General features: G+C 41.0%; 1 protein-coding gene and 1 long non-coding RNA gene across 3 annotated transcripts in view; one reads left to right on the top strand and one right to left on the bottom strand.

Moving 5' to 3' along the window:
- The first annotated feature begins 816 nt into the window (after positions 1–816).
- Positions 817–21,464, top strand: COPS2 (COP9 signalosome subunit 2). Of its 2 annotated transcripts, none has more exons than XM_082198661.1 (13): positions 817–942; positions 7,780–7,893; positions 9,096–9,173; positions 11,122–11,247; positions 12,791–12,880; positions 12,980–13,057; positions 13,937–14,111; positions 14,711–14,889; positions 14,988–15,040; positions 15,610–15,707; positions 16,907–16,989; positions 19,011–19,069; positions 20,700–21,464. In XM_082198661.1, the coding sequence occupies exons 1-13, from the start codon at positions 889–891 to the stop codon at positions 20,842–20,844; spliced, it is 1,332 nt and encodes a 443-aa protein (XP_082054787.1). In that variant the 5' UTR covers positions 817–888; the 3' UTR covers positions 20,845–21,464. The 2 variants fall into 2 exon arrangements, with proteins under 2 accessions (XP_082054787.1, XP_082054786.1); XM_082198660.1 differs by having other exon boundaries at positions 12,770–12,880.
- The window catches only part of LOC309518544, a 20,988-nt gene continuing 13,750 nt past the window's right edge, over positions 16,998–24,235 (bottom strand). Inside the window, exon 3 of the long non-coding RNA XR_014213475.1 lies at positions 16,998–17,265. This is a non-coding gene — a long non-coding RNA (uncharacterized lncRNA). The remainder of the gene's footprint in view (positions 17,266–24,235) is intronic.

Genomic DNA, 24,235 nt, shown 5'->3' with positions numbered 1-24,235 from the left:
CAGAACGGATTCTTTTCGTCTTGCGAGGCACCACTGTAAATAGGTACCGCTCCGGCGAGAAGGTAAATGGCATTTCCGTGTGCTGCTCTGGCTTGCCAGAAAGCTGCTTAGTCATGCTGGCCACATGACCCGGAAGCTGTACGCCGGCTCCCTTGGCCAATAAAGCGAGATGAGCGCTCCAACCCCAGAGTCGGTCACGACTGGACCTAATGGTCAGGGGTCCCTTTACCTTTATTGTATTTCATTTCATTTTTAATTTTTTTTATTTCATTTTTAATTTTTTTTATTTCATTTTTAAATTATTTTTTTATTTCATTTTTAAATTTTTTTTATTTCATTTTTAAATTATTTTTTATTCCGGTAGTGCCAACTGCAGGAGACCACAACAGCGTTCGACCTTGAAAAGACAAGAGAAGGAAGGAAAGGAAAGGGCGAGATGCACTAGCTGCGCTGATTCAACCACGCAGGAGAAGCAGCAGCAGCAGCAGCAGCAGCAGCGGCGCTGGCCGAAGCGCCTCCCTCCTCTCGCGCCTCAGAGGCCTAGTCAGGCCCCGCCGGTTGCTAAGGGCCCGGTTGCCAACCACAGGCCTGCTGGTGCACCCTCGATTAGGCTCCGTGCTCGCCGCGCGCGATTAAAAAAAAAAAACAAAGCCCCTCCCCTTCACCCCCACCCGAAGGGAGCCGACGGGGGCGCGGGCGCGCCGCCGAAATCCCCATCCCCACCCGCGTTCCCTCCCTCAGCCCGAGAACAGAGTCACATTGAGGAGCAGCCGCGGGGGATTGTGGGAGAGGAGAGGGGCCGGCCGCAGCCTGTTTCTCCTCCCTCCCCTCCGCCCCTTTCTTCCCCTCCCCTCCCCCTCCCCCCCGCGCGCGCGTCCTCCGGCCAAGATGTCTGACATGGAGGATGATTTCATGTGCGATGATGAGGAGGACTACGACCTGGTAAGGCTGAGGGGGTGGAGGCGGGCTGCGGCGGGGGGAAGGGAGGCCGGCGCCCGGCGGCGGGGAGAGGCCGAGCTTCCAGGCCGGGAGGGGGTCCTCCGGAGCCTCCCCTCGACTCCCTCAGGGGTGCTTCCCTCGCCTTCCAGTGACAAGGCCAGCCTGTTCCCCCCGCCTCAGAGGTGGGAAAGTGGGGCAGGCAGAGGAAGCTCGTGAGTGGGGATAGTAAGAAGGGGGGGGGACACCTACCTTCTCCGTGTCTCATCCTGCCACCAGCACCCCCAGCCCAGTCAAAACCTGAGGCTGCAGGAGTAGGCCCCTCCTCGGGCCCAGCCAGAAGTCTGGGCCCCCTGTGGGTTAAAGAACCGTTTCTTTGGATTTGGAGAGGCAGGGACGAAAGGGCTTAGGAGGGCCCTGGTATTGTTCCCCTCCCCACCCTTAAATGCCTTAACCTCGAAGAGGAGGGAGCCAGAATCCGCCCCTTTCGGGTGCTTAGGGGTGATCGCTGTCTCTGCCAGGGTCAGCTCAGAGACGACGAGGTGAGAAACGGGTTAGCACACAGATGCACTCCAACTGGGATACATTGCAGTGGGAAACGGGCCTTTTCTGTATAACGCTGGTTACTGCTTCATGTGGTGTTTTTTCCTTTCCTGATTTTTTTCCTGAGTGTGTGTGTGTACACCTGTATGTTTGCAGTATGAATCGGTCTGTGTTGCTGAAAGGGAACTCTTAAAATTTGAGGCAGTGGCTAAGTTTAATAGATGTGATATTGCTGGGTTTTTTAAAAAAAAATTGTTTTGAAATGTGTCATGCATCTCTTTTGGGTCAGGATATATTATCTGTTGTGTGTTCCTTATCATTTGTGTACTTGTGATTACACAGAGGAAAACAGAGGAAAACTGTGTAGTTATTTGCCGCCTGTGCAATGAAGTTCTCCTGTTTTAATATAAAACACGGAATACTATTAGATTGCCATTCTATGCATGCTTGGTGGGAATCAATTTCCAAGAAGCCATGCGCAGGATTGGATGAAAAGTCATGCTTCTTCCTTTTAGCAACAGCTTATGTGTAATGTCAGTTTCTACAACTTCCTCATGTCCATATATCATTTCATTGTGAACTTATTGTTTTATTATGGCCTTTCCAAAGAACCATTCAAACAGAGAAGAAATTACAAGCATAGTCTTAATCTCAAACTCTTGACTGACAATGTGTATATTTTTTCTCACATCTATAAACCCTTCAGAACACTGGCAGATATGTTATGGGTATATTATAGTATCCTGTACAAGCTCTGCCAAGGGGGATAGGGTGACAGTTATCTTAATGAAGACCCATAGTTCACAAGGTCCAGCTCCTGGCATGTCAAGTTAAAAAGATCTCAGGCAGCACAGCTAGGAAAGGTGCTTGTCTGTGACCTTGGAAGACTGCTGTCAGTCAGCATAGACCACAGTAGATTACGTACACCTTGATGTATGATAGTCACAGGTTTAGCATTATTATAAATAAGGTTTCTGTCAGTTTATAACTTTTTGACAGATATGTAGACAGTCCAGTGTTTAAAATTGCTATATTTTCCCGCTTCACAACTTTTCTATGCTTATTGACTTGATTATGGGATGTGAACAGATCACCTTTCCTCCTGTAGAATGCAGCATAACCTTTACTTACAGAATTAAGGAATTAATTAAAATACCCAACAACCATGTAGTGCATCAGCACAGATCTGGAGCTACTGTAAATTAACACAGTTTCAGTGTACAGTAGTTGAACTTTTCCACTTACACAAAATTTTACAAGTGCTTTTTTCCAGAGAGCTGAACAACCTGTGAGATATTGCTAGACCACAACTCCCATCATCCCTGACTGCTGACCACAGGTTCCCCATCTTTGATCTAAACATGTGTCCATACTTTGCTGATACAAGTATCATAATCACTGCCCAGATTTTCAGGTTGAGGAGAGTTTTGGGCAGAGAATTTTAGTTGAATCAATGAACAATCATTCAAACTAACTTGTAGAGTGCTGAATGGATGATTACATTGTGAATCAAGCAAAGAAAGCAATAGATGTCTACTATACAGGTCCCTTTATAAATCAGTGTAGGAAACCTGTGCCTCCTCAGATGTTGCTGGAACACAGCTCACATAAGAATGTAAGATGAGCATGCTAGATCAGTCCTGTTGCCCATTTTATCCAGCATCCTGTTCTCACTATGGCCAACCAGATGCCTGTGGGAAGTCTGCAAGCACAACATGAGCACAACAGCACTCTGCCTACCTGTGATTTCCAGCAACTGGTATTCAGAGACATAATGCCTCAGAGCGTGGAGGTAGAACATAGCCATTATGGCTAGTAGCCATCAATAGCCTTGTCCTCCCTGCATTTGGCTAATCCTTTTTTAAAGCCATCCAAGTTGGTGGCATCACTGTCTCTTATGGGAGCAAGTTTCATTATTTAACTATGTACAACACGCTTTGTGGAGGGGGTACAGTTTGTTTTTATTCATGTTCCTGCAGGGTTAACAGCCACTTGCCGTGATTGCTAAATAGAACCTTCATGTGCAGAAGCAGTTTGTCCTTGAAAACCAGGTGCTGGGGCAAGCAGGAGACGACTGTCTCTTTAATGTCCTATTTATAAGCTTTCAGAAACATCTGCCTGGGCCTTGCTGGAAACTGTGCTAGACCTTCTGATCCAGCAAGGCAGTAATATTTAAAGCACACCATGCTTTTAAATAAGCTTCAGACCACTGCTTCCTGATACACTCTTTCACACCAGTAGCTTCCCCCCCCCCCAAAAAAAATACATTCATCTATTCTCCATTTCTTCATAACTTTGCCTAGTTCAGGAAAATGTGTTCACAGGTAGCTATGCTTGTTCTGCAAAGCCGCCTCCCTCTCTCCTTGCATTGGATATAAAAGTTATCGGCAAGAGAGCACCAGTCACTTGTTAGGTAGGTGTAGTAGCAGTGGAAAAGCCCTCCTAACTTTCCCCCTAATACAGCATGAACTGAAAGTATATTGGATAGGGAGAACTAAGCATGTTCCTGGATGGCATTTATTTTTCTTCCATGCAATTGACTTTTCTTGCCATGTTACAATACATGAGGACATAGTTTGGGTGTGTAGATGTTTGCTGTAGGGTCATTATAGTAGATAAAATTATTTGTAAGACAGGACTTCAACAGGTTAAGAATCCATTTCTGTTTAATGGTGATGCTGTGATGTACCAAAGGGATATTTGATGCTGCCCTTTCGAAATGGAGGAGGAGGACACTGTTTCTCAATCCCAGCAGTTGGATTCTGAAATAAGTATTGAACATCAAGTGTGTGTATTTACCCTTAAAAGGTGGAATTTGCATAGCAACAGCTTTGCTTTCCACAGATCAGTGAGCATTCTTTAAGGAAAACTACATTGCAGAGGCTTTTAAACAAAGCTATACGAACCTAGAGTCATCTTACATATATGACTTTAAAAAGCAATATACCGTACTTCCCAAAACAAACTGACATTCTTTGGATAAGACAAAACTTTAAACAAATGATAAAGAAGCTAGTAGAAGCATTTAACAGGAGAATAAATTCTAATGTTAATGTCTGTATCAATCATGACTTGCACAGTTTTGCATAATGTTATCTTCAGAAAAGGGATGAGTTGATGGCTTTTGTTCCTCTGAAATGTGATAGATAGTGCCAATGTGCATTGGCTAAATTTATGCCTAACTTCAAACCCTTGTTCCTGTAACTCTCCCAGAACACCTACACTTTGCCATCTGCATGCATTCAGCTTCAGTCTTCATCCCCAAGCAAAACCTAGCACAATACCTAGATGTGTCTACTCATAAGAAAGTCCCACTGAGTCCAATGTGGGTGTAGGATTGCAGCCATAGCGTGTGAAACTCACCTTGATGCTTCTTTCTGTTTGTTGTCTGAGCTTCCACACTGCTGAAATCTAAATTTGAAATCTCCTTTTCACAGGGATCTTTATGTTTTGCTTCTGTTTCTTTGGAAAGTTCACATACACTTATAGTTCCACATTAATAACTAGTGAAATGTTTGTTGCTACAGGTGTGGGTAGGGGGGTGTCCGTTTCAAGAGAGGGATTATATATTTAAAGAAGTGCACCACATCTTCCTGCAGAATCCTTGTCACCAATATCTAGACAGCTAAGGATGGAGGGACAAGATTTCAACTTTCTGTAATCATTTGTGTAGATGATACACTTTCTTTTCCCAAGGAAATGAATGTCAATCATGCCACTATAGCAGAAGGTAAAAGGATGCATTCAGAGACATCACCAGGGTGAGAACTGAACCTGTTCCCCACCCCCGACAACTGTAGCCATTAAGAATTCAGCCTCTTTCTGTCTGGTTTTCCACTGTGAGAGCAAAATGGTAGATTTAAAAGGCTTTTGGTATGATCCAACAGGGCGGTTACAGCAGGTTCATGGTTAAAGATAACCATACATTCTGCATATGCATGGCTAAGTTAGCTGACAAGAGAAAGCTGACAAGAGAAGATAGATTAGGGAATTTATACCAGAGAACAAGGAAAAGAGAGTGAGGGTGTTCACTCCCAATATTTAGGATATTGTATGTGAACCAGGTATCCCTGTCTCCAATGAACTTGACTAGTGCAAGAACAGAATGCCGTAATGTGCAGAGTAAACTGCTACCAGTGAAATGTAATATGTGTTTGCTCTCTGAATATTTTATGCAATTCCTTTTATGTTGTGATTGGACAAGGGGCATGCTGACATTTTAAAAATGCCCAGGTTTATCTCCCTGGCAACACAGCAACAAGTGAGGTTAATGCCATGTGCCTGTGTTGATGACTCGGAGCTACACTGCATGCTGAGAATGTCTTCCTCTTTCGAGCCATAACTTCACTTACTGTTCTTTTTAAACTTCTCAATCCACCAAACTGTCTTTGTGTGCCTATGTCTTCATGTTCATGGAAATAAAACTTAAGGTTGCCTTCTCAGGTTTATACTTCTAGAGAGAAATACTGTACTCTTGTGAACACAAGCACAAATTTGAGGTGGGGTGTGTGCACTTGCCTCAAGGTTCAACCTGATCTGTTTCAGAGGTGCTATGTGTACAGTACAACTGAATTAGATCTGGTAAAAATGAAGCTGTGCTTCTCCCTACCTTGCACTCAGCCCTCGTTCACTATAATTCAGAATCTAAAAATGCTTATAGCTTTCCCCCCCTCTCTTCACAAATGAAATTTGTGGGTATAGCAGCCCCTTCGAAGTGAGTTAAGCCTGCCAGTTTGTAGACTGATACATCCAGGGGTTTTCACACAGGTCACCTTTAAAGTTTGGGTTCTTCTTTTTACACTTTCAGCCAGAATTGGAAACAATTTGCAGGCATGGTTACCTATTTTGAGGGATTGGAGCCAGCTAAGTTTCAGAATGACAGCTGCAGTAGTTTTCCGGTTGGGTACAATAGAAATTGTAGCGGGAAAGGGAGTGGTAGCGGGAAAAAGAGCATGGATCCCCAGGAACATCTGGGGTGGGGGAATTCACCCCTAGTAAGGACTTTGTTACCTCAGAAATTGTTGGTGGGCAGTGGGCTTTTGCCCCCCCCCAGATAGTTTTTTTGAGGATATATCCTCAATTCTGGGAGAAAGTGATTTCTCCATGGACTTGCATGGGGAAATGGAGTGGTGGAAAAACAGCTTCTTGCCACACACATAGCAAGGACCGTGTTATCCTAAGCTTGAATGATGGTGATGGGGCTTCTGTGCCCCACTCCCATGGATTTTAGGGGATACATTGGAGCTTTCCTCATTGACTTGCAAGCGGGAGGAAAAAACAAATTTGTAATCGCTTTCCCAAACCTCTGTGATAAAAGAGCACGCTGGGGAATTAATCATGATTAAAAAGGTAGACCTGTCCATCAAAATAAAAGATATTCAGCCCCTCTAAAGGGATATTTCCTTAAGCAGCTTGATTTCATTTCTCCACGATGTGGTGGAAACAACTGTGATGCATTTTTTAGACAGCCAAGGCTGCAAAGTGTCTTGGAAGTTCAGAAAGCCCCAGGTGTGACTGAAGATGCCTTGTTAATGGTGAGATCTGACTCAGAAATGTGAGAATCTTCCCTGAACCAGTCCAGTTTGCCTCGTAATTCAGGGTACACAGCTGATGCACACTCCCGCTTTGAGGTAGTAACAAAAGATAACCCCCAGTAGTCTCTCAAAGACATGATACCATTAGTGCTTTGCATTAACATCTTCCAGTTAACAACCATGGGTCTAAAACAGGCATAGGCAAACTCTGGCCCTCCAGATGATTGGGACTACAATTCCCATCATCCCTGACCACTGGTCCTGTTAGCTAAGGATGATGGGAATTGTAATCCCAAACATCTGGAGGGCTGGAGTTTGCCTATGCCTGGTCTAAATGAACTGGAAAACATGCCTGAGAACTCATTCTGGTCTTTATTGCTTCACCATTTTGCCCACAATTCAAACAGTTATCTGTGGAAGGTAGCTATGCATTATGATTCAGCATCAACTATAGGATCATGTGTAGGGCTTTTTCCTTTTATTAAGCTAAAGCTGTTACTATTTTTGGCTGGAATTTCTTTTGAGTAGATCAAAAGTGTACTAGTAAAGACTGCTGCCCTTGCATCTCAGCATTATGTGTACTTGTATTCTGTTTGAAATATTTTTTTTAAAAAAAGTAAAAATAACTCTTCTTAAGTCAAACTGTAGCAACATAGGTTGATGCCTGTCCCCCACTCCCCAACCCCCTGTTCTTATCTTATTTACAAATCACTTAGTATTTTTAATGCTTTAACCTGCATTATTTCTTTCCACCATTTGAACGTAGGAATATTCTGAAGACAGCAACTCTGAACCAAATGTGGATTTGGAGAATCAGTACTATAACTCTAAAGCCCTGAAGGAAGATGACCCCAAAGCAGCACTCAGCAGTTTTCAGAAGGTTTATAGTTTTTTGTTTCTTTATATTGCTACACATGTTACTGTGTTAGTTTTATGATGTTAGCAGCCCTGAGCCCGGCTCCAGCTGGGGAGGGTGGGGTACAAATAAAAAATTATTATTATTATTATTATTATTATTATTATTATTATTATTATTATGTTCCAACTAAATGTTTTCCTCCAAGTTTGTAAGAGCTTTCTGATCTATGGTGGCCTCATGCAGCTGTAACTCTGCCCATTAGTCTTGGGACATTCGTCCTCATTTCATTAGCCAATTATGGCTAATGTTTTGCTTTCTAACTCTAGATGTTATCAAACCATAGTATGAAGCAGGTTTGTATAATGTGGTCTGGGCTAAGCACTCCTAGTGTCAATGTCAGTGCGGACATAGGCATGGTTCATATGTCATGTTAAACCATAGTTTGGCTTAATGCAAACAAGGCGCATACTCATGCATGCTGCTCAAAAGTTTCCAGGGCTCCTCCTCTGCTGCTTCAGTGCCACAGACAGAATAAGCCTAACTTACCATGCTGTCCAAACCCAGGCTTGTGGTTTGTTTTCTTCATTGCTTGGACAATACCACAAGCCAGACTCCTGCTGGTTTTAACCACTTATGCACTACTCTAGTGGTTTCTTGATTATATTTGCTTATGATATGGCTTTTTAAGTTGTTAAAGACACATTAGTCTCAGAACATAATGCAAGGGAGAAACTAATACATATGCTTTTTTTTTTAATTCTCAAGGTCTTTTTAAAATTATTTTTGTTCTGTAGCAGAAGGTTGATCAGGATCTTCTAGCAGATCTCTGGGTGGCCCATTCATGTTCTGCAGTATATATAAATTCCAGTGCAGCCTAACTTGAATACTCAGTAATAGGGGCAGAATTCTTGAATCGGTGACAATTCCAATAATGCTTGAAAAGTTGCATTGGATGGAATTTTTACATGACATGGTAAATATGAAACATCACAGAATCAGCAAAATAGTGGGGAAGGAGTGAATTCTTGATGAAGATTTATCTATGTCTTTGACCATCACCAAGCTATCAAGTTAGACAGCAGTGGGAGTTAGTAGAATGACAACATTGCAAAAGCATTTCCGGACTGCCTTGGTATATTGTTAAATAGGCTTCAGCATAACTTAATGAAATTTACAGATATCTAGAAAAACAATTATCTTTGATTTATGTGGTTTTTTTATAGGTTTTGGAGCTTGAAGGTGAAAAGGGAGAATGGGGATTCAAAGCATTAAAACAGATGATAAAAATAAATTTCAAATTGGTAAGCTGTATACTGTTTTTCCTTGCTATTTTTCTGTATTTGAAATTAAACCGTATAAGTAGGCAGCAAGCCACTTTTATCAAATGGCAGTCTTCCTCCTTTCATTTGCTTACATGTACCCAAAAGGCACTTCATTGCTGATATAACTCAGCATTGCTGCAGTTGCCACAAGATTGCTCTATAATGAATAAATTAATAAATGCATATGAGAGATTTCCCAAACCAATATATTTCTTGTACAAGTGTCTGTATTTCTTTTTTTTTAAGTAAAAAAGTTGATGCCCTCTTCAAACTAGCAATAAACTAGTTTTCACATATACTGGCACTACTGCCTATAACAGCGAACCTTATCATTGTAAAAGTAACAATAAAGCTTTATACCTGTGGGTCTTAATGCATTAAACGTACATGGAACCTGTTTCCATCTTCCTTAAGTATCCATTAATATCCCGTAGGGAGAAATATCTCGAAGACTGCGTAACCCTAATGTTTGATTTAGCCTTACGTGAATGAGACCTGAGCCTTCTTCCCCTCTCCTGCTTGGCAGCAAGAATTAGATTATAAACTTTTGCTTCCCATTTTAACTGCAATTTAGCTTATGTCAGAATGCTAAAGAATTGTTTTACTGAAAAGCCAACTTCATAAATAATGGTTTTTAATTATCTTGTTTCAATAATCTGTGGTTAAGATTAATCAAGGTTTAGTGTTCAGATGTAACATTGTGGTAAATGGAAATGAACTCCTGTGCTGTTCTCACAACTATAGAAGGTGAGTGGGTGGGGACTGCATGAGCCCAAGGCTTGTGCATGTAATGCTTAACCTAAGTTTAATGTTAGATTGAAATTTTCATAGTGTGGTGGTCACATTTAAAACTTTGAGGGAATGACATAAGGACCACATGCTCTAGTTGCTTCTCTCCACCAGGTCACACATACCCAACAGACAGAAAGACACACACACACACACACACACACACACACACACACTGCCATTCCATGGGGTCTTGGCAAAAGTTGGGTCCAGCAGAATTAATTTGCTTGGTTCTATATGAGTTTCCATATATATATAAACACACACACACACAGTGCTTTTCAGCCCAGCAAAAACATTGAGCATGGACCCTTCTAGATCTTCAAGATTTTTACATAGGATGACGATGACAAAATCATTAACAAATCACAGAACACACAGGTGACCTATGATTGGATGGTGGTTTTGTGGGAATCCCTTGTAAAAATGTTGAGGATGCAGAAAGATCTCTACCTTGGATCCAGTTTTTTTTTTTTGCAATATGGTAGCACTGGACAGCATCAGATCTGTAATTTTCATAGTTCTGTTCAATAGAGACATGTCATCTGTGATTTGATTATGTTCATGCAGGGAGAGGGAGACCATGAAAAATTGCAGTTTCAAAATGATCCTTTTTACTGTGTGCATATGCCTTTTTCTCTCTGTTGACACTTGTAGCACCCCACTGTCTACCCTCGGTCACTCTGTTTTCCTCCTCTCAGATTGCTGCCCTTTCCTTCCTCCCCACTTGGTCACTCCTCTTTCTGTTTAGCTGCTGTACTAGGTTATGAAAGCACATAGAATTCAAATAGTATTTCTTTTACAAGATTCCTCCTCCAATTTCATGTCTTTTCGAGGAAAAGGGTAGCCACCCTCACCACATTTGCAGGTACCAGGGGAAGTTCAATAGTACTGTTGCACCTGCAGATACCTCATTGGTAATCCTCCTATATAGTATTTGTATTACGTAAGGTCATTTTCTTCTAAAACATCTAAACTAAATCACTCCCACTTTTGCAGCTGTGAGCAATGTATGCACACTCTAGTTGCACATGCAGTGTACTAAAAATATACACTTTTGTGTGATTATTTTTGAATGCCACCAGTTAGACTCTGCTTCTAGTCCTAAATGCTTAGTTGTTGTTTTTCTCCCTTGCAGACTAACTTTCCTGAAATGATGAACAGATATAAACAACTATTGACATACATACGGAGTGCTGTTACAAGGAATTATTCCGAAAAATCCATCAATTCTATTCTTGATTATATCTCCACTTCCAAGCAGGTTAGATTATCCTTCCTTCCAAATTCTAGGTTTTGCACCTTTTAAAAAAATGAACTTTGAGAATAATTGCACTCTTGCCTCTTGCTAGTCTCTCTCTCGCTATCAGTAAAATAGGTAGGGAGAGCACTGAGTTAGATTTATAATTTAGAACTGCAGATTTGCTCTTCTCAATCATAGAGAATGTTTTTGTTGTGAATTTTCATGGACTGACCCCCTGTGTGCAAATTAATGTCACCTAGTGTTTCTCAGGATGTCGTATGAACTGTACTGAGCTGACATTGGTGTATCTGTTTTATCCTATGCTCAGGATGAGAGAGAGAATATGGGGATTTCAACAGAGCCCTGTCAGCACTCATTGATTCCTTAACAGAACTCAGCAAAAAAACACCCCACCCTAATCTAATATGTAACAATGCAGTACTCTTCTCTCTGCCCATCAGAAACGTGCAGGCTATTTAAAAAATGCTGAAGAATGTTCTTGGAGAGGTTCTGCAGAAGGCCATGAAATCCTTCAGCCTCCCAGCTTCGTTGTTGCTGCTCTGTCAGCTATACTTCAACAGTACAGTTTCAGAACACTATCTCAGTTTTAAAACAGTTGGCATCTGCATGTACTAGGTTTTCAAATCCCTGCCTGATTGGGTTTGCTTCTAAAAGTTGGGTTGCAGAAGTATTTTGGTTCTGCCATGAGCTCTGTGTGACTTGCTTTCATGGGCCGAGTTTTCTGGGGTCAGGAAGAGCTACTGTGGCCTGTGCCTTTCCAAGACACTTTGAAGAGCCGTTGCCTAGAGTTGTGAGTGATAAATAGCATGACACAAGAGCTCTTGGCAGAAACCCAGAGCCTTTTGAGAAATCACTATTTCTACTTTTGCGCTAGAGAATAGCTTGAGCAGTTATGAATGCTAATAAATCTCCCATCCAAACGACTGACCAGGCATAGGCAAACTCTGGCCCTCCAGATTTTTGGGACTACAATTCCCATCATCCCGGATCACTGGTCCTGTTAGCTAGGGATGATGGGAATTGTAGTCTCAAACATCTGGAGCGCTGGAGTTTTCCTATGCCTGGACTCTACATTATCCTCCTTTCACTACTATGGCTGCTCTGTCATCCCTGGTGCCTAAAGAAAGCAGCCAATTAGGTTCCAACACAAACAATTGACTCAGTTTAGTGAGGGCCAAAAGATGGGGAGAGGGGACGTTGCCGCAGCTTTATTCCCATAAAGTGGGAGTAGAATCTACAGCTTTCAGAGAAATTGAGAGCCCAGGTGAGGGTACATAATTATGCCCAAGAAATGGTGGCACATCTTAACTATTAAGCATAACTCCTTGGGAAAGATATTGGAAGTTATTCTTTGTTAAGTTTTTCTCAATAACAAAAGTATGTATGCCTTAAATAGATGTTACAATGTATAAGTTGTTGATTTCTTCATCTGATGTATTACATACTGTAGTTTAATCTTGCTCTTTTCATATGTTCATGTTGACTTTATTAACAGACACAAATTTGCTGTTTACAATTATAGAATTCTGATTTTTTATGCCAGATGGATTTGCTTCAGGAATTTTATGAGACAACACTTGAAGCTCTGAAAGATGCTAAGAATGATAGATTGTGGTTTAAGACAAACACAAAGGTATAACGGGCAATGGGGAATTTTGTTTAAAAGTAATTTTTTTAAAGTGTGTGTTTAGAACTCACAGTGTGTTTTTAAAAAGCAACTTGTTGTTTACAGCTTGGCAAATTATATTTAGAACGAGAAGAGTATGGGAAACTACAGAAGATTTTGCGCCAGCTCCATCAGTCATGCCAGGTATGTTACAATTTATTTTCTAAACTGTTTTCAAAATGCACTTATTACAGGGGGGATTTCACTTTTTATAATCTGTTTTATTATGTTTTGAGTTGCCTTGGGACAACCCTAAAAGGCAGACTTTCAATACCCAATAAAACACTCCAGCACCTCTGGAGAAATGTTTCACAGTGATTGTATCACTACTAAGGTCCTATATTTAGCACTACAAATCTAAAGTCCTATAAAGACCATACCCAATACAAGGCATCATCCCTTTTCTGTCTCTGGTGAGTGTTGCATAGAAGAAGAATGTGCTACAGAGATGTGTACCAAGTTAGTTTTTCAGATGCACTGTATGCAGTGCCCTTGAAGATGATCCAGAAGCATTTACTAGTTCCGAATTCTGTTGCTGGCGATGTCAGGACTCTGATAAGTTCTTCATTTGCATTGGTTGCCAGTGTGTTTTTGGAGTCCATCGAAGGTACTAGTTATGATCAAAGAAGCCCTAAATAGCCTGAGTCACTATATCAGCTTACACGGAAATATAAATTAGTTTTGTAATTGTTATGGTTTGGCAAAACAGTAACAGGCTACATATTGCGCTGATTTTTTTGCTTTCTGCATCTACATTCAACTAATGTGATCAGTAACAAATGGTGACTATTTATTCTGTCCTTTTAGTAAGATTAGGGTTATTTTTAAAATGTGTGTTGATTTTTTGAACCATGCAAGACACTACTTCAGTTTTCTGTCCCAGGAAAGCTTATATGGAATGTGAAATAATGTTATGCTTTAAGTTTTGATTATATTTAAGAGTGCAGGTTAAGATTTTTATGGCGAAGAGAGTCGTAATTTCTTTCCCAATTTACAGTGCCCATCTTTCTTCCTTTTTGTTAGACTGATGATGGAGAAGACGACCTTAAGAAGGGTACCCAGCTATTGGAAATATATGCTTTGGAAATTCAAATGTATACAGCACAGAAAAATAATAAAAAACTTAAAGCACTATATGAACAGTCATTGCACATCAAGTCTGCCATCCCCCATCCACTGATCATGGGGGTCATCAGAGGCAAGTGCTGTTTACATTTCGTTATCAGATCACATAGAATTTGTCTAGTTAGTTCACTGCATTTATCCTGTATTTTCCTATTGCATAAAGTCAGGTAGTTAAAATCTGAGCATCTTTTGTCTGCTTTTATTACAAAGGATTTTATTGGATTGTACATGATGCAGGAAATAATGTTTTTGTAGGAATGTATCACTTCCTTGTGTGTAGATGCAAATCCTGGCATATTGTTTGCTCAAGGCATATTCCACAACATAATGTTTCCGTGATTTGAAATTTTCTATTTGGAATAATTCCATCTGAACAAATGTATTTATAGTAGGTTTTTGTTTTTTAATGTAACAGTTGAATCTTTGCCCCAGGGTGGCAGTGTCCTTCTTTAGTTCTCTTTAGAATGTGTGCTTGGAGCAGGTTGTACAATCTGGAAGATCACAAATGAAGTTCTGTTATTTGGTGTGTTTGACCTTTGTCAGAGTTAGAAAATAAAAGGTCATTTCTAGAAGTCCTGCTGGTATCCATATTGAAAAAACATAGCATGCTAGATGGAATATGTCTGGTAATTGTAAGACAACAATATTGATCTCTGCTTGTTTTTCTTTCAGAATGTGGTGGTAAAATGCACCTAAGAGAAGGTGAATTTGAAAAGGCACATACTGATTTCTTTGAAGCATTCAAGAATTATGATGAATCAGGGAGTCCAAGAAGAACCACTTGCTTAAAATATTTGGTCCTAGCAAACATGCTGATGAAGTCTGGAATAAACCCATTTGACTCTCAGGAGGTACAGTTGTCAGTTTCTTACTGCTTGTATGAAGGCAATTAGCATAAACCTTTTAGTTGGTATCTAAATATGCTTATTGTTGTTTCTGTCCTGTTCAGGCAAAACCATACAAAAATGATCCAGAGATTCTAGCAATGACAAATTTAGTAAGGTAAGAGCTAGTTTCCCTTAAGGGGCAAAGCTAGAAGCAAATTTTAATCTAAATAATCTAGTGAGCTGTAGAAACAAACTCAAAAGTTGGTGTCAAAATTACCCTTAACAGAAGAAAGTTTACCAAATCTCAGATGTAAATGAGATTGCACTGAATATTAAAATCCTTATTCTCTGCATACAGGCCAGGAGCCACAGAACCATTCAGCTAACCCCAGGCCCTATGAAAGAATAAAAAATGTGTGTTTGTCAAATCCCTATCCTCCCCTAATACCACATGACAAGCCATTCTTGAAACAGGGGACTTCCAAAAGTAGTTTCTATTGTAGTGGTATGGAGGTCTGCTGCTGAAAGAGAAGTACACTCACTTTGCCCAAGCCCTCAGTCATACTTAGCAATTTTAATACTCACCTTCAGTTTCTGTTGATCCTCAGAAACTGGGGGGTAAAGCTCACTATAGATATTGTTTTCGCCTCTGTTTGGATCATAGCAATCAAATTCTGTTATCTGTTTTCTTTCCTAATTGACTAAATTGTAATACAGTGCACATGCTCTCTTTCTCACTTGAAGTGCCTATCAGAATAACGACATCACTGAATTTGAGAAGATTCTGAAGACAAATCACAGTAACATCATGGACGATCCCTTCATAAGGGAACACATTGAAGGTATAGCTGTGAAGAAGTCTTGCGATTTTAGCCAGCCCGAGCTCCTCATCCATGTCCACAGTGTATAAAAAAAATGCCTTCTTTTGTAGCAAAAGCATGATAAAAGTGTAACCGAAATAATAATTTGTGCTAGATAAGGCTGAATAAAATGATTTTGCAAAACAAAAATTGGCAGGAGTTTGACTGGAAGAAGAAAAAAATAGATTTTAAGTATTAACAATTTGTACTGGCTGCTAAGTAGCTTACCTGTGTTGGGGTTGGGAGAAGGAACCATACATTGCAGCTTCACGATGGTACAGCAGAAAGAGTCTCCCTGATTATCTGTGAGACTAGCTATTCACTGGTGGGCTAGAGTGTATTGGACCTGGTTGCCAGGGAAACCAGGACATACACTGATCCTTACTACCAACTTGGGAAATCCAGGAGACATCTGCCCAGTTGCCAAGAGAAACAAGATTGGGGCAGGGGGGCAGTCTTGGCTGGAATGGAGCAGAGGAAGAATACATAACTCATCACTGAAGCTTTAGAGTAGCCTTTCTCAACCTTGAGTCCCCAGATGTTGTTGGACTACAACTCCGTAGCTAGCAGCACCAGTGGTCAGGAATGATGGGAGTTGTAGTTCAACAGCATCTGGGGACCCAAGCTTGAGAAAGGCTGCTTTCAAGGATGAGTGGGAGGGGTGGCCCAGGGAGCAAATAAAGTGTGACTAACCACCTTGCCTCTGATCCAATATGTCATGGGACAGCCGAAGGTATAGGGCAACCTTTGTGTTATATTCCTCTGCTATTGGAGCCCTGGCCTCTAATGAACTATACTAACAATCATTATCCTTTTCAGCTCAGTAGCTGTTAACTAAAGATGCCAGGAATTGAACCTGGTGACATTTACTTGGGAAACTTTCAGTTTCTACAGGTTGATGCCCAGTTTGTTTCCAAACTGAGCTACCATTTGAGTTAGGGGGAAAGCCTTAGGAGCATTTAAATACAGTTGAATAATTCGTTAGTTTGATTTAAATTTCACACGAATTCCCAGCTGGAAACGTCATTTGAGAGAACATTATTAGGGTTTGATATACAGTCTAATGCATCTGTAAAAGTGTAGCGATCGCTAGTTATAAAATTAGACCTATGCATTTGCTTTTATCTAAAGTGCTTTCATTGTATTCATACTGTAATTACTTTGCTTTTGTTCTTTTCCAGAACTTTTGCGAAACATCCGAACACAAGTGCTTATAAAATTAATTAAGCCTTACACAAGAATACATATTCCTTTTATTTCTAAGGTATTTGAACACACTGTCTCCAGAGGATTACACTTAAAACTGCTTACAAAAACTGCATCTCGATATATTTTTCTCTTGGAGGTTTTAACAGCTGGCCAACTTGTCGTTTGCTGCTTCCCTTCCAGATGCCAGGGTTGTAAGAGATGCTGTAAATCCAAAGAGGAGCACAGCATAAGTTTAGGCTGTGATACTGGGTTGCAATAAGATGATTTTTGGGCTCAAATGTTATGGGCGGAGGTCAGCAAAAGGAGCAGCTCAAAAACCGCTTGCAGTTTCCTGTGGGAAGAAAATTCTGTTAATTTGTGGCGTCAGGGCTTGCAATTAGTGATGCGACACTGACACGCACACACACACACACACACACAAAACGTTTTTTCTTTCTTGGCTTGCCACTGTTACAAATGTCAGTGGCAGCAGATTTTCTAACAGCTCCCACCTCTAGCAACTGCCCTCTTTCACCCAGCGGTGCATGATGTACATCATGATGTGGAGCTGTTTCAACAGGGCATTCTGGAGTGAAATGGGTGCCTGCTGATATTATGCTCGTTACTTGCAGCAGGGGCAAACTAGAGTTTTCAAAGGAACAGAAATCAAAGTTGGAGGGTCTGGTGAATAACAGTCGACTACTGCCAACTCAAATTATTTTCTGTATTTGCTACTCCTAAATGGAGGGGGAGAGAGGCAAATTTGAGATCAACATTGCTGTTGGATGCACATTCCTCTTCCTCACAAACCTGTGAAACTACATCTGTGAAAGATAAGTTTGAAAAGCTGTGGTCAGTGCCTTCTAACTTCTCAAAAGCCAGACAGGAGGCTGAAGTGGAATTGCAGTGGGTACAGAGGCCTGCACAGCTACTTGTTCTTCAGCTGAGCTGGCAAAATCAAAACTAATTAGGCAGATATGGTTATTTGCACAATTTATCACAGAATTCAGTTTTCATTGGCTTTTTTTTTAAATGTGAAAGGCAAAACCATGGTTTATGCTAGCTAGTTAAAAGTCCATGCCATTATTGGAACTTCCAGATGTTCAACAAGAAAAACAACGGTACAGTTGTACTTTCGTTCTCGAACGTAATCCGTTCCGGAAGTCCGTTCGACATCCAAAACGTTCGGAGATCAAGGCGCACCTTCCGATTGGCTGCAGGAGCTTCCTGCATTCAAGTGGAAGCCGTGTCGGATATTCGGCTTCTGAAAAATGTTTGAAAACCGGAACACTTCTGGGTTTTCAGTGTTCGGGAGCCAAAAAGTATGAGTACCAAGGCGTTTGAGAACCAAGGTGTAACTGTGTAGAGTGACTTTCCTTCCTTCTTGCTGCTCAGAATTCAGCTTCATTGGTTTCACTCCAGGCTCCATGGTGTAGCAGCCGCTTGGTCATAATTGGTGTCACTAGTTTGTGAAAACCATGGTTTGCAGTTCAGCTTCAAACTCTTTGGCTTAGATACATTTTAAAATGTATAGCCAAAAAACAAAACATGATTTTGCATTACATCTGAACCCAGCCCCTGTCCCTCTCTCAACATAGGTACATAGGTTTTACTATTGCTAGTCAAGTCAAGATAACTGTAACTGATTCTGCTGTTTGTGTTAAAACTTTCCTACCCTTTCCTTGACCGTTATATATACCCACTGCAACTTGCGTCTTTCCTCAACCTGATGTGCTCCAAATGTTGCTGGATTTAAAGCCCAGATAGCACGGCCAGATGTCAGGGTGCTGGAATTATAGTCCAAGCATCTTTTTAAAAAAAAAATCTTTAAAAAAAACATTTATTCAAAAGTTACAATACAACAGTCCAAACTTCTTGAGGTCACAAGGTTGGGAGACTGGTTTATCGTATTGAGCTATAAGTGTACTGCCAGCAGCAACCCGCAAGACTGACCCTAAAGGCTTTCATCTGCTAATCCTTTCCCAGTGATCATACTGGTATTGACGTTATATGTTTAACTTCACACTTCAACTTCACCCTTGCTTTCCTAGATAAAGAAAAAAAATGTTGATATTTAATACCTCTTTTCTCCCTTAGGAGTTAAACATAGATGTAGCTGATGTGGAGAGCTTGCTTGTGCAGTGTATACTGGATAAGTGAGTATTTTCTTCTTTTCCTTTTTGAGTACTAATGTTTTTTAAATGTTTATTTATAGCAGGGGTGGAGAACTGGATTGGGCCAGATCCTAGCCTCCCCCTGCTCCCACTCTTTTTGGTGCCTGCTAAAAACATTTTTTGGGACGCGGGTGGCGCTGTGGTCTAAACCACAGAGCCTAGGGCTTGCCGATCAGAAGGCCGGTGGTTTGAATCCCTGCAACGGGGTGAGCTCCCGGTCCCGGTCCCAGCTGCTGCCCAGAGGTCTGGCCATATCCCAAAGTTTTCGCAACCAGAGAGACCGCTTCTGTGCATGCATGCACAGCAGTAGAACACTTCTGCGCATGTACGCACGGCGAAACACTTCCGGGTTTGCTGATTTCGCAACCCGAAGTTTACGTTACCCGAGGGTAACTTAACCCAAGATTCCACTGTATTTAAATTGATACGGCTATTATTTAGAAGAGGTGCAAAACAGTATTTATGATTAACCATTTCAAAAATCTCAACGTACCTGGGACATGGCAAAAATCTTTGAAAAAGTAGGGGCTAGTTTCTAGGATCCCAAAATAAGCATAAAGGAAAACCATTTAGGCTGTGTTGTTCATTAAATGCATGTTGCCCCTTTTATGGGCCATATCCTACACAGTTAACAATGGGATAGTGATTACAAGTTTTCTGCTCTCTGGTACAGAGAAAGTAGGGGACGTGGGTGGCGCTGTGGTCTAAACCACAGAGCCTAGGACTTGCTGATCGGAAGGTCGGCGGTTTAAATCCCCGCAACGGGTGAGCTCCCGTTGTTTGGTCCCTGCTCCTGCCAACCTAGCAGTTCGAAAGCATGTCAAGCGCAAGTAGATAAATAGGAACTTCTCCGGTCGGAAGGTAAACGGCATTACCGTGCGCTGCTCTGGTTCACCAGAAGCAGCTTAGTCATGCTGGCCACATGACCTGGAAGCTGTCTACGGACAAATGCCGGCTCCCTCGGCCTATAGAGTGAGATGAGCGCCACAACCCAGAGTCATCCGCGACTAGACCTAATGGTCAGGGGTACCTTTACCTTTAAAAACATTTTTATTTAGACAAGCCTGTTCAGATGCTTAGGAAGTTGAGGTAATTATAATCTATTTATGGATTTCAACTTTTGCATGTTTTAAAATACTGTTTTAATTTTTTTTATGTTTTTGGAAACAGCTATGAGGTTTTTTAAAAAATAATAATAAGCAGCGTATTATTTTTTTGAAATAAATCATAAAAATATCCTACTCATATTCAGTAAATTAGGAGTGTCCCATGGACTTGCACATGCCTTGTTAATTCCACCCTTCCCTTTTTGACCCTCACCAGAGTTAATCTGAACCAGGGACTATTAACCATAGTTAGTTTGCAAACTTTAGTTTGTAGCATTAATATAATTCCGCTACAGAAAGAGGAGTTGAGGAAACTGGAGATGTCATGAGGGAGGGGAAGGACATAATGAGCCCCTTGTTGTGTTCTTGACCTCCTGGCCATGAGTGGAAACACTCATAATTTGCATCAGCTTGTGTTGTCTGGAACATTCTTAACTTTGCACCAACCTGTATTACCTATGTTGTAGGACGCACTTTAATATGTCTTGTTTTGTCTCTTGCTTTAGCACTATTCATGGCCGAATTGATCAAGTCAATCAACTCCTTGAGCTGGATCATCAGAAGAGGGGTGGAGCACGGTATACTGCGTTAGATAAATGGACCAACCAACTAAATTCTCTCAATCAGGCCGTAGTCAGCAAGCTGGCTTAACCAACAACAGGCAATTACAAAATGTACTTAAGGCAAAAGCGCAGTGATGTAAACCTTAAAAACTGGGAATGGCAAAACTACTGTCGGTTGGTGTGCCCTGAAATTATTGGAGTTAATGGCAGAAGTGCTTTTTTGATCAGCTGGTTTGTGTTTTGCTGCTGCATTTATCCCAAGAAAAACAGCTTTAATCTCCAGAAGAAAACCAAATGCCACGGGATTTATGCTGTGTTGACATCTTGCCCTCACCATGCAACACCCTAATAATTTGTCAAGGGGCAACTAATGACCAGAGCGAAGGTTTTGTTTGTCATGATTTTAAATACACTGACACGTTCCTGTTGGTTTAAATTTAAACATATTTTACCTGCAGAAAAAAGAAATCTCACAAAAAAATAACCTGCAATAACTTGAAATGCATACCCTTTTGAACACTTCCTTTTTCTCATGTATAAATCAAAATGTTTGCTGCATTTTGCAAAATGTCAATTCTCCAAAAATGTGTCCGTATATTTCTGTACCTGCAGTGTAGTAAAGGTTTAGAAGAAACCCCGTAATTATGGTGGCATACTGTCACTTAGGTTTCAAGCAGCAAAAATAAACAGTGCAGTTCAGAAATTGTAGAGTTTTTGTTTCTTGATGTGTTTTTCATTATGTGGCTGGCTTGTGTTTAAGAGATTCAGGGAGAGTGTTGTTGCCTTCTGCCTGTATTTTGAAAGCACTCTGAAGGTCAGGGGCATCATCTACGAAGCTGTGCTGCTAAACAACTGCAATCTGTCAAAGGGGCTTATGTGAAACTTCTACACATGCCACATTTTCTTAGTGCAAGCCTATTACTGCCTGCTCTGTGGCTAGTCAGTCAAGAGCAGTCCACTGGCATCTTCCCTTTCAGTTTCAAAGAAGAATGTTCTTGCTAACCATAGTTAGTGTCAAACCACATTTTGCAGCTGGAGTTAGAATGGGTTTGTAGACTGGCTGAACTAAATTTAGTTAATGAAAATACAAGTGCAGATGTAATCTTAACCATATTAGCTCTGAAACTGAAAGGGAGGTGGGAAATGTCCACATTGGGTTACGAACCTGTGGGATGCACTTAATTATCTAATGTGATTAGCTAATTGTGCAGGCTGCACCTATTAACTTAAATTTTGCACGTGTGTTTAAGTATTACTCTTTGGTATTTATATGCAAACGCTACTGATCAAGCGTTACCAATTTAACTGTTTGCTAATGTACAACCCTTTCTTAAGAGTGTCCTAGCCACTGTTGTTTTGGCACATCACAGAACTGGATTTTTAAATCTTGGATTTAGATAAACATGGGCTGTGGTTGATGGGATTGCACAGACGAGTGGTGCCAAATGGAAGTTTGTGGTTTTACTCTTTTTAAAAGAAAAGGGGGAGAAACTAAATAAAAACTTAAGACCAGCATTCAGGAGTCATACCTGATGGCTATGGAGTCAAAATTGGTCTTTTCATATGAGGATTTCTGAAGTGGCAGGTGAACTACAGACAGTTCTTTCACAGTCTGCCAATAGGAAGCAGTAGAGGGTATTTCAAAGCATTATTGCAGCTGAGACTGTTAGGTTTCCATATGGAATCTGATAGAATATGGTTAACAGAAGTAAAACTTTGAAAATGATTGTTGGTCGGCTTTTTGTTCTTTTCATAGTAAATTCCTAGAATTGAGGGGATGTGGTTGTGGGAATATTTCTGAAAGCCTGCGGGGTATGTCCAAAGATGGAGTTTTTGTCCTGCCTGCCCATGATTCTCTTCCTCTTCCATGTCCTGCAGCTGCTTCCCATTCTGTATCCTTGTCTTACCTTTGTACTAGCAGCACTGGTGAAAGGAATATTCCTGGTTCATATATTTTAGATGTCTTGTGAACTTTCCCTTCCACCCTCACATGGCATCCCTTTTGAGAACATGTTGGATCAAGCAAAGTACTGTTTTATAACCCGGTGTCTCTGAGAGGAGGAGCTCTACAGGTGATAGGCTTACCAAGATTTTTTAATTTTTTTGCAATGATGTCTCTTGTTGGTTTGGTTTTTTAAGCCACCACAGTCTTGCAGTGGCCATGTGTACAGCTGCCATGTAGAGGCACTGTTGCGTTTGAGTGTTGCCTCGCATGATGCTGGCTAGAAGCTCACTGGTGCCTTCACGTGCTATTGAGTATGTGAGCAGGACCAAATGATTTCTTACTGCTTGTATAGCACACTATATAGTAGTGCATTCAATCCCTAGGCCAATAGCTTTCAAACTTCTGCCATGGAAATCCTGCATGTTGCAGAGCATTCTGAAATATGTTCTAGTGCACATCAAGCTCTCAGGAGGTATTGTTGTTCCACATGAACTGAAAGTACATTCTAGAAGATGCCTTAACAACCCCTTGTGTGCTATGCAGCACAGGACAGGTTTCAGACAACGGTACCTGGAACACAATTGCAATGTGTCTCCTCCCCACTCTTTTAAAAAAAAGCCCACATAGGTAACTGTGAGGTTGTTTGTTTGTTTTTTACTCGAGATTTAAACAATGAAAATTTTATTGTCCAGGGCTGAATTAACGTACTGTGTATCCAAATGGTTTCCCCACCTCCTTCCATTAAACATTACGCAAATCTGGGAAATGGCTTGTCATTTTAAGGTAGGAGCCAGAATAGATGTCTGAAATCAGATGGTTAGCTTCTTTCATAGCTTATAGCAAGGAGCTTTCTATACAAAAAATAAGGAACACCGACATCCTTTGAAACCGTATCTAGCATGGAAAAAGTCCCAAGTTCATCTCTCTAAAGGACTGAGAAAGACCCATCTAAAAATTGTGGAGATGTATTGCTAATATCAAGTTAGATGGAATGATGGTCTAATCTTGTATAAGGCAGTTCCCTAAGATGCCGGGATCTCCCGTATCAGCCTTTGTCACCATGGAATCCATGATGGGAACTATAGTCTCAAATGTATGTATGTATGTATGTATGTATGTATGTATGTATGTATGTATGTATAGAGAGAGTGTGGCAGGTGTCCTACTCATTCTATAGCCAGGGTTCATGGTAGATTACAGGATAATAATTCAGCTCCAGTGCAGTCCAAATTATGTGCCTTTTTTATAAATTGTGCAACCAATGTTCATAATTTGCAAAGCTCTACAATTTTTACATTTTCCACCACAAGGTGGTATTCCACTAAGTTACTCTGAGTAGACCTATTGAAAGTAATTGACATAACCAAATTAGGTCTATTGGTTTCTCCCCACTCCCCAACTCCAGCAGAGTTGTGGCAGCTGAACAGCTCTAGCTACAGACTGTACATTTTGTGGCTTTTACTATAATTCCCAAAGATGTGCTCTCATTGAAGGGGCAGGGCAAAATTGAACATTTTTCTGGAGTGTGACAAAT

This window comes from Podarcis vaucheri (assembly GCF_965113315.1).
Source record: "Podarcis vaucheri genome assembly, chromosome: 14".
Classification (NCBI taxonomy): Eukaryota; Metazoa; Chordata; class Lepidosauria; order Squamata; family Lacertidae; genus Podarcis; species Podarcis vaucheri.
The sequence above is the reverse complement of the archived record's forward strand: the minus strand, read 5'-3'. Positions and strand labels throughout refer to the sequence as shown.